This window comes from Melospiza georgiana, chromosome 4 (assembly GCF_028018845.1).
Source record: "Melospiza georgiana isolate bMelGeo1 chromosome 4, bMelGeo1.pri, whole genome shotgun sequence".
Lineage (NCBI taxonomy): Eukaryota > Metazoa > Chordata > Aves > Passeriformes > Passerellidae > Melospiza > Melospiza georgiana.
Window position 1 is genome coordinate 66,625,708 of NC_080433.1, and position 16,537 is coordinate 66,642,244.

At 45.0% G+C, this 16,537-nt stretch overlaps 1 protein-coding gene across 1 annotated transcript in view; it reads left to right on the forward strand.

Moving 5' to 3' along the window:
- LAMB1 (laminin subunit beta 1) overlaps positions 1-16,537 on the forward strand; it is a 42,577-nt gene that overhangs the window by 24,138 nt on the left and 1,902 nt on the right. Inside the window, exons 24-31 of the mRNA XM_058021994.1 lie at positions 7,588-7,957; positions 9,598-9,782; positions 10,974-11,215; positions 12,679-12,882; positions 13,265-13,409; positions 14,163-14,370; positions 14,537-14,678; positions 15,503-15,679. Of these exons, the coding sequence (XP_057877977.1) occupies positions 7,588-7,957; positions 9,598-9,782; positions 10,974-11,215; positions 12,679-12,882; positions 13,265-13,409; positions 14,163-14,370; positions 14,537-14,678; positions 15,503-15,679 (1,673 nt within the window). The remainder of the gene's footprint in view (positions 1-7,587; positions 7,958-9,597; positions 9,783-10,973; positions 11,216-12,678; positions 12,883-13,264; positions 13,410-14,162; positions 14,371-14,536; positions 14,679-15,502; positions 15,680-16,537) is intronic.

Below are 16,537 nucleotides of genomic sequence, written 5' to 3' on the forward strand. Positions count from 1 at the left end.
ATGTGAAAACCTGCTTTAATTTTTCTGAAGCAAAGAGACAATATATTCTTCAGAGCCTGTTTTTACCATGTGAGATCTACACTCCCCTTCCAGTCCACCATCCCTTCTGTGCCCTAGTGACAGAGGAGACTCCCTCAGGTGGAAAGGCAGATTTTCCTTCATGATTACATCCAGCAGGAGGTCCCTGTGGCAGGTGGGGAGAGCTGCTGCCCAGGGCTGAGCAGTGGCAGCCTGCAGTGTGATGCTCTGGACAGGCTCCAGGCATGTGCTGGCTCGTGGAACACATCCAGCCGGGTGGTGCTGCAGGCTCTCCTGGTGTGCTGGGGTCAGTGCCTCCTGCCTGTCTCCTGTCTCTCCTTGGCAAGAAGACAATTGACTTCTCAGCCCTCCTTTAGCCCCGGGGAGTGAGAGGTGATGTTCAGGCTGGCAGAGCTGCAGCTGCTGCGTGGGCAGGTAGCAGCTCTCTGGGATAAGCGGGTTGCAAGCAGAAAACTGTGCCATTTAAGGAGCTGCTGAGCAGTGTCCCTGGAAAACAGCAGAGATCTGGCCTGCAGCCAGTGAAGCTGGAACTGAGACAAGGCTTTGTCACAAAGATGTCTGCTCCAGTTGGAGGGAACATGCGGACTCCTGCCATAGTGTTTGCCACCTGGCGTGTTCTTGCTGGCCCAAGCAGCCAGTATGGCCACACTTTGTGCTGCATTCAGGAACAAAATAGGAACAAATCTGGATGGGGAAGAGCAAAAATTCTGAACCTTGTGAGTGTGGACACAGTTTTCACCAAGCTGGTGCAGAGATGTGGATATTGCTCCCAAGGAGTCCAGTGTGGGATCCTCCACTCTAGGGCAAGTGGGTTCTGCTCAAGGTTGGAAACCACAGGGTGAATCAATTACTCCAAGGACAGTGATATGTGATCTCTTCATGAAAGGTCTTTAAGTTGCTGGCATCAAGAAACACAAGCTCCTGATGAGAAATGGGGACCATACTGCTCATGTTGCTTTGACAAGCTTTACAATGCTAAAAAATCCCAAGTGCCTGCAAATAAGCTCTGGACAAAGCTGTGTGGAGATGTGCAAAATGGCCCATTTAGGACAGGCTGGGGCTGCAGCTCTCCATGGGTTCTCAGGCACTTGCAGTAGCAGTGAGTTGTGGATGGGGCCCAGGGTCCCAGTACACTCCAGGGGATACCAGGCTCTAGGGCACTGTTCCTTGCCATCCCCATTGCCAGCTGCTACCTGTGATGTCTCTTCTAGAAACCTTGTTTAGATCAGCCATGGTGAAGTAGAAGCCAGGGAAGGCAGGTTTTTGTACCTGGTGTGGGTGCTGCAGCCTGTGCCCCCTGCTGTGGAGAGAAAATGTCGTCTGATGTCTCCTCTCTGCGTGTCCACAGAGATCACACTGGCACTGCTGGGGCCAGCTGAGGTGGGTGCCTGTGCTTGGACAGCATCGTGCACCCACAGCACTGGCTGCACTTCAGCACCCACAGATGTCCACTGGGGATTACACACCACAGAGAGCCTGTGGCTGGGTCTGCAGAGCCTGCTTACTCCCTGTGCTTTGAAAAAGCACAATATTCTCTCCCTGAGTTCAACATAATGCCTGAAACAAGCACAGCAGAGGCATAGAGGACGGGAATGAGCCCAGCATTTCTGTCTTGGCCTCGTGCAGGTCCCTGGGAGGATTACAGTGGGCAGGAACTGTGCTGTCAGCATCACCTGCTCTGGAGGCAGTGCCAGCCCCTTGGCAGAACTCTTCTGCCATTGCTGCAGCCTTGAGCTGGCTGCAGCTCTGCACGAGCCTGCCTGTGAACGTGTGTGTGTGCATAAAAATCCTGCCTAAGGGAGTAAATAATAGCAGTACAGGGTTCATCACATTCAGGTCTCCCAGGCATTCTGCTGGAGCTTTTCCAAAGCCTGGCAACTCGAGTGCAGGACTCAACATGCCAAGTTCTGCACCAGCTTCAACCCACAAAGTAGATCTCCAGGAGAAGGCTGCAGGCTCCTGGGAAGCCTGAGATGTGGAGTGGCTGCAGATGCAGCTTAAACAATGCCCTTGCACAATAGACACTTCCAGTTTATATTTCATCTAAAATGAAGGAGATGACAATTTCACTGTCATTACTGTTGTAATAAGTTGAACAAGCAGACAAGAGTGCAGTTCGTAGGAGGTGCTGTGTGAGATTGGAAGTAGGTGGTGTTGCTATAGCCCCTTCACAAGGAGCATGTCCTGTGTTGGACATGAGTATCAAGACTTACTGTAAAATCACAGAATTTAATTGAACTACAATTAAAAAAAATCATGTTTTTTGTCAAATATACACTGCATACATTGACAAGAATGTTGTTTTTTTCAGTTTTTAGTCTTTGTTATATGGTTGGTGCAGGAACAGCAGTTCACTAAAAATTGCCCTTTTGCCATGTAAGAATAAGTTTTGTAGTCTTAAAATTTTAACACTTGGATCTTAAACTAGTCACATAGGCTGCTTTTATAGGAGATGTTTTTGGTGTTTAGAGATGTCTTGTTTCCTTCTGTGAGAAGTGCCTAAAGGAAGTCAGACAAATTCTGTGCTAAAAAAAATATAATTTTCACTTGGAGTTTCATAATTTTAAATTACCTAGGATCATAAAGTACTGTAATGTGTATTGATTATTTCCAGAAAATTATCCTTTTGGCATGATGTGCTAGCATGTTAAGATGCAGCACAACTCCGGTAATTTTAGTCTGGGATCTTACATTAATATTCCTACTGAAAATCATAATGCTGAGGAGTTAGCACTATGCTTGCAGGGTAACTTGAATCAATAGCTGATTATTCAGAAGAAATTTGCTAGCTCTGCAAAACTTTCAATCTTAAAAGCTGTTGAATGGTTTTCTTATCACAGTGCCTCACTACCACTGGGAAATTGTGCCAGGAAATCATGTTTGAACAAAACCTTTGTGTTTTTTCTCTGGAGGAGTTAAACATTTGATGCTTGCCGCCCTCAGTCTCAAGCAGTAAAAAAAATATTTCTGGAAAAATGATTTCTATTCAGCGTAGGATGATGTACAACGCTTGTTTGTTCCTGAATTGGACACTGATACTGGTCTTCATACAGCCCATTCAGTTTAAATTAAGTGATGTGCAAATATACTGCATAGTGCATTAGAGTAGTTTAAATGGAAGTGAGTCCTAAATATTTAAAATCAGAGGAAAAGATAAGAGAGCTGTCAAAGTAGGTAAAAGATAAAGCAATTCTCAGATCCTTTTGAGCTTAAAGCAAACCTCTGAAGCTAGTTACTTGCTTCTTTTGGATTTCTCTTCTTAGGTTTTTACATGAATGCATTTGGTATACATGTTTGAGTGTTACTTCTCTCTTGAGGATCAGGAAAAAGAAGGAGAATAAATGCTCTGATGAAGGTGATACAAAAATTACCCACAGATATTCAGTGTGTGCATGCACATATATGCACATGCATTTGTAAACAGATGCAGCTACAATCCTCATAAATCTGCTAATCAGCAGATCCTGGCTGAAGAATTTGGCCTAAACTTTTCCAAAAATATGGTTTCCCTGAAGTTGAAGTATGCCACAAAAGAATCACTGATTGAGTTACACACTCAGTTAAAGAAAACAATACGCCTAGTTCCAAAATGACATTTCAAAACAGAAACCTATTGTTTAATTTAGTAAATGCTCCTTTGAAAGCCCTTAAATCTTGGGCCAATGATTTCAAAAGACTTCTTTTCCTCCACTGTGTTTTCCATGGGAGGTACTGCTATGTCCTGCTCTGCTTACAGATTTGAAGCCTGTCTAACACTGATCTTCAGTGCAAGCAGCCATGTCTGCATTAACTTTCAGCCCTTCACCTTGGCTTTGGGCCATCTGTCTGCTTGAAGGGAGACTAATCAACCATTTGTCTTGAAAGGCATTTCCAACTCAAAGTGGTCAAGGCATCCAAGTATCTTGAAGTAAACTCAACATCTGTTAGATTTTGCAGTGCAAAATGAACTACTTTTCCAGTTTCTTGTCATGTAAGCATAGGGAAGCCATATAAAAGTAGCTTACAGGACTTTGTCTTTCCCTATACCACATATAAGTAGAGTATAAAGGTGTTGGTAGCTACTAAGCCACATCTGAAACATCTGCAGGCACATCTGCATCCCTAGATGTGCCTGTGTGTTTCTTGTTCTTGAAAAAGTTCAGATTAACTAGATATATGCTAATACTGGATATGTTGTATTACTCAGGTCTTACATCATATTTAGGAGTGTGCTGGTTGGAGCCAAAATCTCCTGAGCAAAGCAATATTTTGAAGGTCGTGTTTGAGTGAGCCTGTTGGGTACAGGACTGCTTCTGAATCCCACCATGGCCATAGGAATAGTTGGACATAACAAAGGAGGTGTTTGGGGAATGAGAACTCTGCTGTGGCTAGAAGTGATGGTGGGTACTTTGGTCAAACATGATACTGAGCATGGTGTGCTGGATCACTCTGACTGGTGTTTGCTCTGTTTCTAGCAGGTATCTCTGGTATTCACATCCCAGTTCATTGGCAGTGATACTAGAATGTCACAGGAATTTTCTGGTGCATGCGCACCCACCATCTTGAATGATAGATGTGTAACTCAGTTGTTCTTCCATGAGCTCTTTGCCAGGGTTCTCCAGTCTGTGCCAGCTCGGAGGGCCTCCTTTCCTTTCACATACATCCTGCCACTGTCACTGTGCTTTTGTTCCTTTAGGATGAAGTCATGCCCTTCAGTCAAAGAGACTGAAGCCAGCAGGTTCTTGGCAGGCAGGCACTGCCTGAGGCAGAGGTGAAAGCTGGCACTGAGCTATTTGCCTGGTGGACTGCAGTGTTCAAGGCGCTACTCACTAGGGAGAAGGCTTTACATGACCTTGGCTTGGGCTTGCTTTCCTTCTCTTCAGAACTGGCCACAGCTGGAGTGAGTGGAGGGTTTGATCCCCACCATGGCAAAAAGGGGAGGTGTTCCTCTTCAGTGGCTTGGACGTGCTCCTTGCTGGGCTGTGAAATGCCTGGTGGAGGTGTCCAGGGCACAAGGAGCAGGACTTATCACTAGAAGTGTTAGAGATGGTTAGGGGTGAAATCTGGTGTAGTCCTGTATATGGTTAATGTCTTGGGAAGATGATGAAGAGGAGGAAGAGCAATACGAAACCAGCACTTTTGAAAGCCATTCTGTATACATTTCATTGAGGGGAATGAGGTAATTCAGAGCCAGGATTGCCTGCTTGTGGGCTTGATAAAAAAATCTTAAAATGGAGAAATAGGACACAGTAATGTTTCTAGCTGCCTTGTGCAATTTCTCATGGTCCTGCAAAGCTCGGTTTGGGAGTTTTGTAGGGCTGTATTCTTCCAACTGTTGCTCTGCATTTAGAATAAATTACTTCTCTGCTCTTATCATCCCCTGACAGGCAGCTGTGGAGTTTGGGTTTTCACTTAACACAAACAGTATGTTAGTACCTAAATTATTTTCTCTCCTTCCCTAGTACTTTCTTGTTGCAGAGAGTTTGGAATCCACTTTACCATGCAAATGCTACTAAAGCCATATCATCTGGCTTTCCTGAACATGCAGGTATTCAGGAGTAGAATTACCAATATGGGGTTATGGGGGTTTTTTCACATTAAGCCTTTTAAATCTGCAAGTAAATATAGTGATCTGATTTGCCAGCAGCAAGTATTCATGTAACTTGATCAGACCTCAGGATCTTTGAGAAAAACCACATGCCATTTAGCCTCTTTCTATACAGAGGAATTTGGACAATTCATCATTATACCAAGGGCCTTATTAGTTGACAGAAGGGTTAACTGACCTTCAAACAGGAACTCAACGGTTTGCCTGCAGGGAACATATTCCATGGTGAGTTGACTACTTAAGCACTTTCAATGTAAAGTAAAAACAATCTCTTGTGTCAGGGTATAGTTCAAAGAACAAAAGACCGTTTTGCTCAATTGTGCAGGCAGCAGAAGTTATTTTTGTCTCTTGCCTATCATATTCACGTTGTACAAGAAAGTCGTTTTGTTGAGGAGCGATTTGTTCTGCTGGGGCTCTTTGTGTAATTTTTGAACTGAAGACCACCACTGTGCTCTGGCATTGAAGCAAACAATGTACAGTCTTGAAAACAGCTTTGTGTTTTGCCCTATTTTCAAGGGGGCATTTGCTTTGGGTGTGTGAATTGATTTATGGGTTTTGAGCCATTTAACTTCCTTAGAGAATGCCTGGTAAATGGATGTGTAAGTGAGGGGTTTTATCAGGTATGCCAGTCCTTTTCCTGTTTAGGGAACATGTGCTTGACCTGTTTTGGGTGCACTCTGCCATGATGATAAGTAGATGATGTGCATATTTTCAAAGCCTCTCTTTTTGTTGCTTGCTGCCATTTCTTTATTAAAAGCTTTGCATGTTGGTGATGTCCTCTGCTGCTGCTGCCTCCTGTGTAATTAAGGAGGTCAAGTGGCAGCCTTGCTGCATGGAAATGCTTCTCCTGATAGCATTTTATTGTGTACAGAGTGTGTCTGTGCTTTCAGCAGTGACAGTGCATCACTCAGTTAAGTAACTTCTCTCTGTGATGGGTTAGTGCCAAAAAATGCATTTCATGAAGGTGTGAATACTAACTCTGAAGTTGGTGCTCAGTGTGAAATAACTTTGAAAAATTTATAAATCTGTTAAGTGTCCTCATTTCCACTGAGGGTGACATTGAGGGTGACAAACAGCATGCAGGCTCTTGGTCCTTAACACCTCAAACACTACAGGGCTGCCCATGACGGCATTCTTTATTCTATTCTACTTTTCACTGCCAGATTTTTTTTCTGATTTTCTGTATACCCAAAATGTCAGCCCAGTGCCAGGCTCCTCAGTGTGTATTGTGAATGTTTTCCCACTATCCATGGCAGGAGCATGTTCTGAGCCAGTCCCTGTACCTCTGCCTGCAAGATCTCACAAGAGCTTTTGCTCCATGGATTTGGCCTGTTCTTGGAAACCCATTCCACTTTTAACACCCACAGCACCTTATGGAACAGAGCTCCTCTGCTTAGCCAAATGCTGTGTAATCAATTATCTCCTTTTAGTGTGCTGTTTGTGGGAGGGGCAGGGAAAGGGTGGTTGGTTTATGATTTGCAGGATTCCTCACTTGACTGTTACTCCTCTGCTGGAGGAGACAGTAAATGGCTGTTCCAGTTAAATTTTCCTTTTTCTCTCATGGTTTGCTCTTAAACCTTCTGCTATGGGCCTGCCTGCCACTTCTTTTCCTGTCCCGAGAGCCTTGCTCTACTCACTCTTCATTGCAGGAGAGAAACTGGGATCTTTGTTTTCAGTTGCTATTCAGCTGACATCTGAACATTGCAATTGGTGTCCATCCTTGCTCCATTATTGTTCCTATTTCCAAGACGTGCAAATCCTGATCTCCTCTAGAGTTATTTCCCCATCTCTCTCCCTTTTCTCACTCACACTTGCTTCCTCCATATACATGTGTGATACATCCATAATTAGCTTTTTATAATTGAGACAACGACCACATCTGTATTCATTTTATAATAACTGATTTTTCCCCCACCCTGCCAACATCCATGTCTCTCACATGTGCTTTTTTCTCCTCCCAGCATGTGACTGCAACCCTCGTGGCATCCAGACCCCGCAGTGTGACCGTGCCACAGGGCAGTGCATCTGCAATGAGGGGGTGGAAGGGCTGCACTGTGACAAGTGCTCCAGGGGCTACTCAGGTGTCTTCCCTGACTGCGTGCCCTGCCACCAGTGCTTTGCCCTCTGGGATGTGATCATCAGCGAGCTGGCTAATAGGACCCAGCAGTTCTTGGACAGGGCTAATACCCTCAAAGTCACTGGAGTCACTGGCCCATACCAGCAGACACTCAACACACTGGAGGAGAAGCTCACTGAAATTAAAACCATCATCGCTCAAAATCCAGCAGCTGAGCCCCTGAAGAACATTGGGAATCTCTTCGAGGAAGCAGAGTGAGTACAGTTGTAGTTACTTGGATCAGTGTGTCTTGGGAAGAAGTGGGAGTTCCAGTGAGCTGGGATTTACTTGAGTGACTCATGTCCCCATGCTGGGCTGAGGGCACTCTGACTGGGTGAGGGTGCTGTGGTTGCTGGAGCCCCTTGCCATGCTCAGCCCTGGCAGTGAGTGCCCTTCCCACTGGGCAGAAACCTGGTGGGAAGGCAGGAGCAGTGCAGCTGCCACGTGCTGAGCTGGATTGTCCTGCTCCCACTGCTCTCCAGGCAGATAATTACCAGGGAGCCACTCATGCTTGCCTTGTGCTGCCCCAGGGCAAAGGACAAACACTGCTATTATGTGAGAGAATGAAGAGGGGGAGAGATTAAATTCCTGGATTTCCGTGTGTAGCTGATGAGTTGGAAACTTGGGCTTCTTTCTGCACGCTGAGCACGTGTTGGGGGAAGTACCAGGTTTATAACACAGATTGTTTCCTTTTTTTCTGAGAGTAGGAGCCTTGTATTTTCTTTTAGGGCTAAGCATACAAAAGATGGTAGTCTGGAGATGGGGCAGTGTAACATTAAGTAGGATTACAGAGGCTTTCTAGCCCTGTCTGCCACTGCTCCAACTTGCTTCTGCATTGTGAAGGGAACTGCACAAAGCAAAGGGGCGAGGATTAAAGCACAAATGTCTCAATTAGGAATAGTTTGTGTCCTACAGCTCCCTTCCCTCCTGCTGGAGAGCTGAGGGTTGCTGCTGCTTCTGGACTCTGTGTGTATTGAGGGAGATCAGAACAGCTGAGGGGCTGCTTTTGCCTAACTTGCCTTAGGTGTATCTGTTCTTGCTCCTCTCTGGCTGTATAGAAAGTACTGGGCTTTGGAGGAGTCCTGGAAAACAGCAGGCTGTTAGACTATTGAGAGAGCTGTAAATTGATCTTAGATTTTAAGTACTGCCTTGATTCTTTCAGAGTGAGGAAATGCTTGGCTTGAGGGGATCACCATGGATGGGAATAGCTTCCTATGCCCACTTCTGTTCCACAGTGGCCTTGACATGTAACTCACTTGCTTTTCCTTTTAGGGTTATCCCATTAGCTAAAGCCTGCTCCATGGCTCACTGAGTGAATGCATAGAGCAGGAGGTTTTCCTTCAAAACTCTGGTGAGGAGGGATCTGTACAGAAGAGTTTAAAGAATCCATTGTGCTAAAACTAAGGCTCCCCCCTCCCTGTTTCCTGAAGTTCAATTCTGTCCGATGAGCTCGTAGTAATCAAAACTACATTTGAGCTGTGTGGGATGGGGAGCAAATTATGTATGGATCTTAGTAGTCAACTCTGACCTATGCAGTTGCCATGATACAAGAGCATTACTCCAGTCCTCTGGAATCTCTCTCCAGTTAATCTTACACAATGCAGCTGTTTTCTGAGTGATTTGGCACTTTGGGTTTATAAAGGTGCTGTAGATTAAAAGGTCGGTTTGTATATTAAAGGAAACATAACAGTATTTTAGGTAGGCATGTTGTTACAAATCACTTGGAGCTCCACGGAGGGAGGACAGGTCCTGCCATGGGAGAAGCTGGGTACATCTCTGGCCACCATGCTCCAGTGAAGTATGAGGTGTATGACCCATCTTCCTCCCCATGCTGAGTCCTGTGCCTCTTTTACAGAAAGCTGACAGCAGATGTTACAGTTAAGATAGCTGATATAGAAGAAAACCTATCAGCCTTATCAGCAAAGAGCAATAGCACAGACATAGACCTGAGTGCACTGGAGACAGATGCCAAAAGTCTGGACCACGTCGTGAAAGAGCTTGCAGAGCAGCTAGAGTTCATCAAGATCTCTGATGTTCGGGGTAAGTGTCACAGGGAGGGGGAGAAAGCAGCAGGGTGGCCAAAGATTTAATTGATGCATGGGTTTAAGTACCAGATTAATCTTCTAACTTGTAATAAAGCACAGTTCCTCAGGGACAGGTTCTTTCTGTGCATTAGCAGAGTTGCTGATGCAGCAGGAATTTTTGCCCCCTCATCTGGTCTCTCTTCCTCTGCACGTTGCAAAGCTGGCTCAAATTCTTGGGGCACAGAATCGTCTTAAGGTATCATGCTGAACACATTGTAGATGAGACACAATAGAAGAAAGTGCACCACTGATTTCAAGATATGCCTGGACATTCCCCTTGCTCCCTTCAGTCTGTTAAATTGCTATTTCTGGGTGAAAAAAAAGAGCTTGTGGTAAATGGTCCAGTTCTCCTGACCCACCCAAGCCTGGCATGTCCACTGGCACACTGAAATGGGCCAAGAATCAAAATTTGCTGGAGGAAGAGGAATGTCACAAAATTATTTGGAAATCTGGAAAGCTGACTTCAAAGAAAGTATTTATAATTTTTCTTATATGTTTCCTGGTTTTCAGGAAGTCTGAGGTTGTTTCCAGTGAACATGGGAGATTTCAGACTGAGGCAAATAGCATGTGGGTTTAGGGGAGTCCCTGACTTTTGGCATTTGGCAAAGGAAAGCTGCCCCAAGCTGCAGAGTATAGCCACCTCCACAGGGTCCCTCACACCCACACAAGGCCTCTCCAGGAGTTGTCCAAAATCAACAGTTCCATAAATCAGCATCTTTCATCAAGCAGTTGTTTCTTAGGAAAGCTCTGACCAGTTTCCAAGCAGTGACTCCATAAGCCAGACATCCCAGGGCAAGCAGTAAGAACTGATGGGATAAGGGAATCCTTAGAAAACAAACTGTTCCCCTAAAAACCTTCAAAGGCTGTATTTCCTCTCGCCCTTAGGGCAGGCAGAATTCAGTCACTAGGGTCAGAGAAAGGCTTAACTTCAAAGACCAACTTGACACTCTCCACCAAGCAAAGAAGCAAACTTTTTTCCTACAAGAGGCCAAATTCTGTCATCCTTGCAATGGCACAGCTGCCAAGGCCAGCGTTTCCTTTAATGTGACATATCACTAATCCTGATGTGTCATCTGCTAACATCTGTCATATACATTACTTTGGGTTACTCAACAGAGTTTTCATTAGCTCCCTCTGATTTCTGCAGGAGCCTTGGACAGTATCACCAAGTATTTCCAGATGTCCCAGGAGGCAGAGGAGAGGGTCAATGCCTCCACCGTTGATCCCGACAGCGCCGTGGAGCTGTCGGCGCGGACGCGGCAGGAAGTGCAAGACTTGATCAACGAGAAGGAGGCCCAGTTCAAGGCTAACCAAGAGGAGCAGTCACGCCTTCTGGATGAACTCGCTGGGAAGGTGCAGAGCCTGGATCTCTCTGAGGTGGCTGAGAAGGTACACAGCTGAGAATGGCTGGGATAAACCCATGGCAGAAACAAAATTAGGTTTGTGATGAGGCACGGGGCAGGGAGGAGCTGTAGGGGATGTGGCAGTGTGAGATGTGCAGTTGGTTCATGAGAAATGCACCTTGCTTGGTTGAGCAACCCCTCGGTTTTGTGGGCTGGAACTGGGTTGTTTAACTGGTGGGCTCTGCCACTACTGGCTTTCAAAGACCAGCCTTTCATGTTGGTCTTCCTCCCACTCTTCCCAGCCCCAACAGAGCACCTGTTTTTGCATCACCCCTGTTCTAATCCAATGTTCTTTGCTCGGGATAGAGTTCCCACGTGCAGGAAAGTGTGGCAAATCTGCTGGGCTGAGAGCCATCCTCTTCAACCTATCCCGAGTTCAGTGCTTGTTTTCCCTAGGCTCCCCTCTTCCCTTCTGCAGCTCCATCAGATGCACTCTGTGCCTGTACAGTGCCTGGCTAGGCTGTGCTTCTGCACACACCCCCAGGCCTCAGCATCCCCCCAGGCTCATCCTCCTTATCGAGACAAAGCAGAATTTACAGGCAGATGGAATCAAAAGAGCATTTTCTCTGTTGAAGGCGCCTGCTCATCTGTAAATATGATTAAGGATGGCTTTTTCTTGGGAGAGGCTGGGTGTTCCTCAGTTTCTCTTTGAAGTTGGCCAGCTGCATTCAGAGAACAATCCCTGAACAACCCTGGGGTGAAGGCAGGCTGCAGGGCACCCCTCATTAACTCCCCCAGGGAGGCCAGGCCTGTGGTAGAGAGTGAGTTCTTCACACTCTGATTGTCCCTTGTCCTTTACAACCAGTCATCCCTCCCACTCCCTCAGCCCTCCTTTTTTTCTCTGAAGGGAAGAAAGAGACATCTTTCTGTTTAGTTTCCCTTCCCCTACATTCCTACCCCGACTGTTCTTAAGAACTGAAGTCTTGGGTAGATGTTTATCAAGGCAGTAAACACTGAATTGCTTGGAGGTGTAATCGTAAGACACTCACACACACACACACACAGAGACACATCTTTCTGCTTTCTAGCTACTGCTGGGTTACGTGCCAAGCAGGTAAGAGGGACTCATTTACACTTCACAGAAGACAGCTGCAGCTAACTTGGCTCAGCCCCCAGGTTTTTCCAGGGAGGTTTTTTGGCTGCAAAACCTGAGTTAGTGACTATCGTTTGGCAAAAGGAGGGTTTGGGGGGGCATGAAAAGGTAAAAGAGCCTCACAAGAACAGGGAATTTTCTAATTTTTCCTCTGCTTCAACCAACTCCTGTGTTATTTCATTACCAAACAATTGACCAAGCAGTGGATAACTCTCAGCACGGTGTTGCCGATAGAAATAGTTTTGCTTCTTGGAAAAGAAGCTGACTCTGAAATTTTGTGGTGGAAGTGTCCTACTCCAGCCCCCAGGCAATGGAATGGACACGAGGCTGTGACTGCTCCCCCTGTGTCCCTGCAGACGTGTGGCAGTGCCCCGGGAGCCTCGTGTGCCGAGTCCGAGTGCGGGGGGCTGAGCTGTCGGACCGACGAGGGCAAGAGGAAGTGTGGAGGCCCCGGCTGTGACGGGCTGGTGACCGTGGCTCACAACGCCTGGCAGAAGGCTATGGATTTTGACAGAGACATCCTCAGTGCATTAGCAGAAGTGGAGCAACTCTCCAGAATGGTAATATGCCAAATGAATTGTTAAGATAGTAAAAAAGAAAAGGGAAAATCTGTCTGTTGTAGCACAGACTCTAATTGATAAAGTATGTGATGGTTTTCTGCAGAAAATACTTCTTTTGGGTTCTGTAACTTCATCATGCTTGTAAATATCTTCAGAAAGGGAGCTTGCTAGAGTGAAGCTTCATGCATAACTAAACATCAGCCTGAGTTGTTTAAACTAGCACTGGTGGTATGGATCAGGGCCAGCTTCCAAGTGTTCTGTGAGTTTTATGAGAAAAAGAATTCCTTGTTACTATTACTTCTGACTCCAGATGAATTGTTTTAAAACAAGCCCTAAAGCATAAGAAGATAAGCAAGCAAGCCTTCCATTTTCCTTTCTTTAGGTTTCTGAGGCAAAACAGAGAGCAGATGAAGCAAAACAAAATGCACAAGCAGTTTTGCTTAAAACCAATGCTACAAAAGAACAAGTGGACAGAAGCAATGAAGATCTGAGAAATCTTATTAAACAGATTAGAGACTTCCTAATGCGTAAGAACGTTACATTTTAATAATATTTAATAATATTTTAATTCTGGGTTTTGAAAACCAGCTTTACATCTGTATTATCTTCCAAGAGTTAGCTCAACTGTTGTCATCATTCCCCGCACCTCCCTTTGACAGACAGTGTGTATGATGAAATCTGGAAACATGAGAAAAAACAAGAGAAAACCAAGATAATAAGAAAGTGAGAGCAAACTGTGACATGTTCTTGTGTGCGTTTCAGCTGAGGCTTTTGTACTGCTGTACTTTGCCAAGTATGTCTGTAAGTTCTGGCTAGAAAGACAAAGTAGTATTAAAGGGGAAGGGAGTCAGAAACTGCATTTCTCTCCCTGTAAGAAAGCAAGTAAAGGTTAAATGAGAGCCTTGTTTGCCAGCAACCCATTCCTTGCCTGTTTGCTCAGGGCTGACTGTGCTGGGGGCACAAATAAATCTACGTGCAGCTGTTGGTTTTGTTTCCTGTGGGCTCGGGTCCTCCCCAGAGTGGTGCAGCTGAGCACCAAGATCTTCAAATGGCTTCCAAGAGAGCTGTGCCAGCAGGGCCTATACATCTGCTGGGCCTCTCCTGAGAGGGAAGTTTCACCTTGGGAAGTAACTTTAACACCTTGATTTTCCATACATCTGGGGGAGGAAGTTTTCTCATTATTTTCCTTCTTAAGGAAACAGCTGAACAGAATTTGAGTGCTGAGATGTGACAGAGAGAAGCTTTTACTCACATCTCTGTCATTTGTGTCCATCTGCTAGAAGACAGTGCTGACCTGGATAGCATTGAGGCAGTGGCTAATGAAGTGCTGAACATGGAGATGCCAAGCACTCCCCAGCAGCTGCAGGCCCTGACAGAAGATATTCGTGAGCGTGTAGAAAGCCTTTCTGATGTTGAGGTCATTCTGCAGCAGAGTGCTGGAGACATTGCCAGAGCAGAAATGCTACTGGAGGAAGCTAAAAGAGCAAGGTATGCAGCCCTGTTTCATCTCATTGCATCAGAAAATGCAGTTTAACTTTCCCTGATGTAAATTCTCATTCCTTCAGTAAGGGGCAAAACCAGCCCATTGCAGCGTATGTTCTTTTTCCAGTTCCAAAGTAAGAGCATTTTTAGCATTAACAATCTTGCTCCACAGCAAAGGGGCAACAGATGTTAAAGTCACTGCAGACATGGTGAAAGCAGCACTGGAAGAAGCTGAAAAGGCTCAAAATGCAGCTGAAAAAGCCATCAAACAAGCTGATGAAGATATTAAAGGAACTCAAGACTTGCTGACTTCGGTGAGTTCTTTCGAGTATTTCTTAACATAATAGAACAGCACCAAGTCTGATGCTCAGAAACTGATGTAGCCTGTCTAGAGAAAGCTCTTGGGTACTGCAAAGCAAAGGCTGCAGTTAAAATGCGTCTAAACCATTCCTGCCTTCACATCAACTTTTAAGTGGGGACTTTTTGCTCATTAACAAACCAAACCAGACAACAACAACAAACACCATAAGGCTTTTCTCACCCCGTATCCTGCACCAGCCAAGTTAAATGAGCAGGATTGTAGCCCTCTAAACCAGCAGGTCTGACAAGACCCCTGGCAAGCCACACCTGTCAGCCACAATGGTTGTGCATTGGTGTGCTCAGTGTCATCCACACTGCAGCACCAGACTAAAATAAAGAAAGGCTGGATTGAAGTGCCAAGTGCTACAATCTTGTCAGATAAAGTATTTGCAGACTTCATCTCAAAGGCCTCATGAGACCACAGTGCTATCTATACTTATGAAGCTTGGCCAGTTTAGAAGCTTTACAAGTCCATTATCACATGATGGAGTCAAATGTCTGAAGTTTTGTCAGTGGATTAGTCAACTCTTGCGTGTATAATGCAATCAAATACTTTTTGACCATGTTCCTTAATGCTTGTGCAGCCCCATATGTACCATTCTCAAGCACTGAGCTTTTTCACCCTGGCTGCAATGGGCCATTTCTAGCAAAACTAAAACACTGCTTTTAACTCAGATATATGGACACAAACTAGTTAGTTCAGCAGGGTTTATGGAGAAAGTTTAGTATTATATCCATTGTCCTTTGAAAGTCTAACTCTCATTCTTCTTTCTCTTAGATTGAATCTGAAAATGCAGCATCTGCAGAAACCCTGAACAATGCTACCTTACGTCTGTTTGAGCTAGAGAAGAGTGTTGAAGACCTTAGACAAAAGGCTGCTACAAATTCAGGGACTGTGGGAAAGATAGAAGACAAAATTATTAGTGCAAAACAAAATGCTGAAGAAGTTCAAAAGGTGAGAAGCTCAGGAACAATCCTAAAGGGAAGCCAGCAAAACTCCCCATGTTTGGCTAAAGGGAGATCAATGAATCCATGTGATCCATCACATTTATTGTTCATATTGTGAGGGTAGAAAATACTCCAACATTTATGCTCTAACCAAAGATAGCTACTTTTTACTTTGGTATCAGATCCTGAGAGAGATTTATTGGGAAGTTTTCGGGTTCTGAAATAGCTGCAGGGAACCTGTCAGCCTTTCACAGATAGGTTTCTGTTCCTCAGCTTTACTATATATCACAGGAGAACTGGAAATTTTTTTTTCCACTTGTATAGAGTATTTATGGTTCTATGACAATGGTAGGTTCAGGACAAACAAACCAGAATTTGGCATATACAGAATCAAGCAACAGGAAAAATAATTATCCTAACAAAAAACTGAAGTAATTGCTAAATATCGGAGATGCAAGATTTTTCTCTGCGAACATATGGCATTACTCCCAATGTTTGCTACACACTTTTGTAATAGCAAAAGAATGTTCATTAACAAAACAATTGACCAATCTGCCAAAGGAAGTTTCATTGCTCCCATCTCTTGTCTGTAGTTAGCCTACCAATCTCCAGAGAGCCATTTTGTGACAGGAGAGCTGCATTATCCATCAACTCAACAATATCCAAACATTAAGTAGAATTTCAGGTGCTGTCAAGTAAACACAAGAGAATTCCCGTGCTGCTCTGGTTTGTTATCTTGCTCAATGGTTGAATTTAGTTGGGCCATAGGACTTCTTAATCTTAACCCCACAACAAAAGCACAGCTGAGAAACCAACCTCATGACTTTGCCAGCAACTTCACTAACACCAGCTGGGCAGCTAGTTC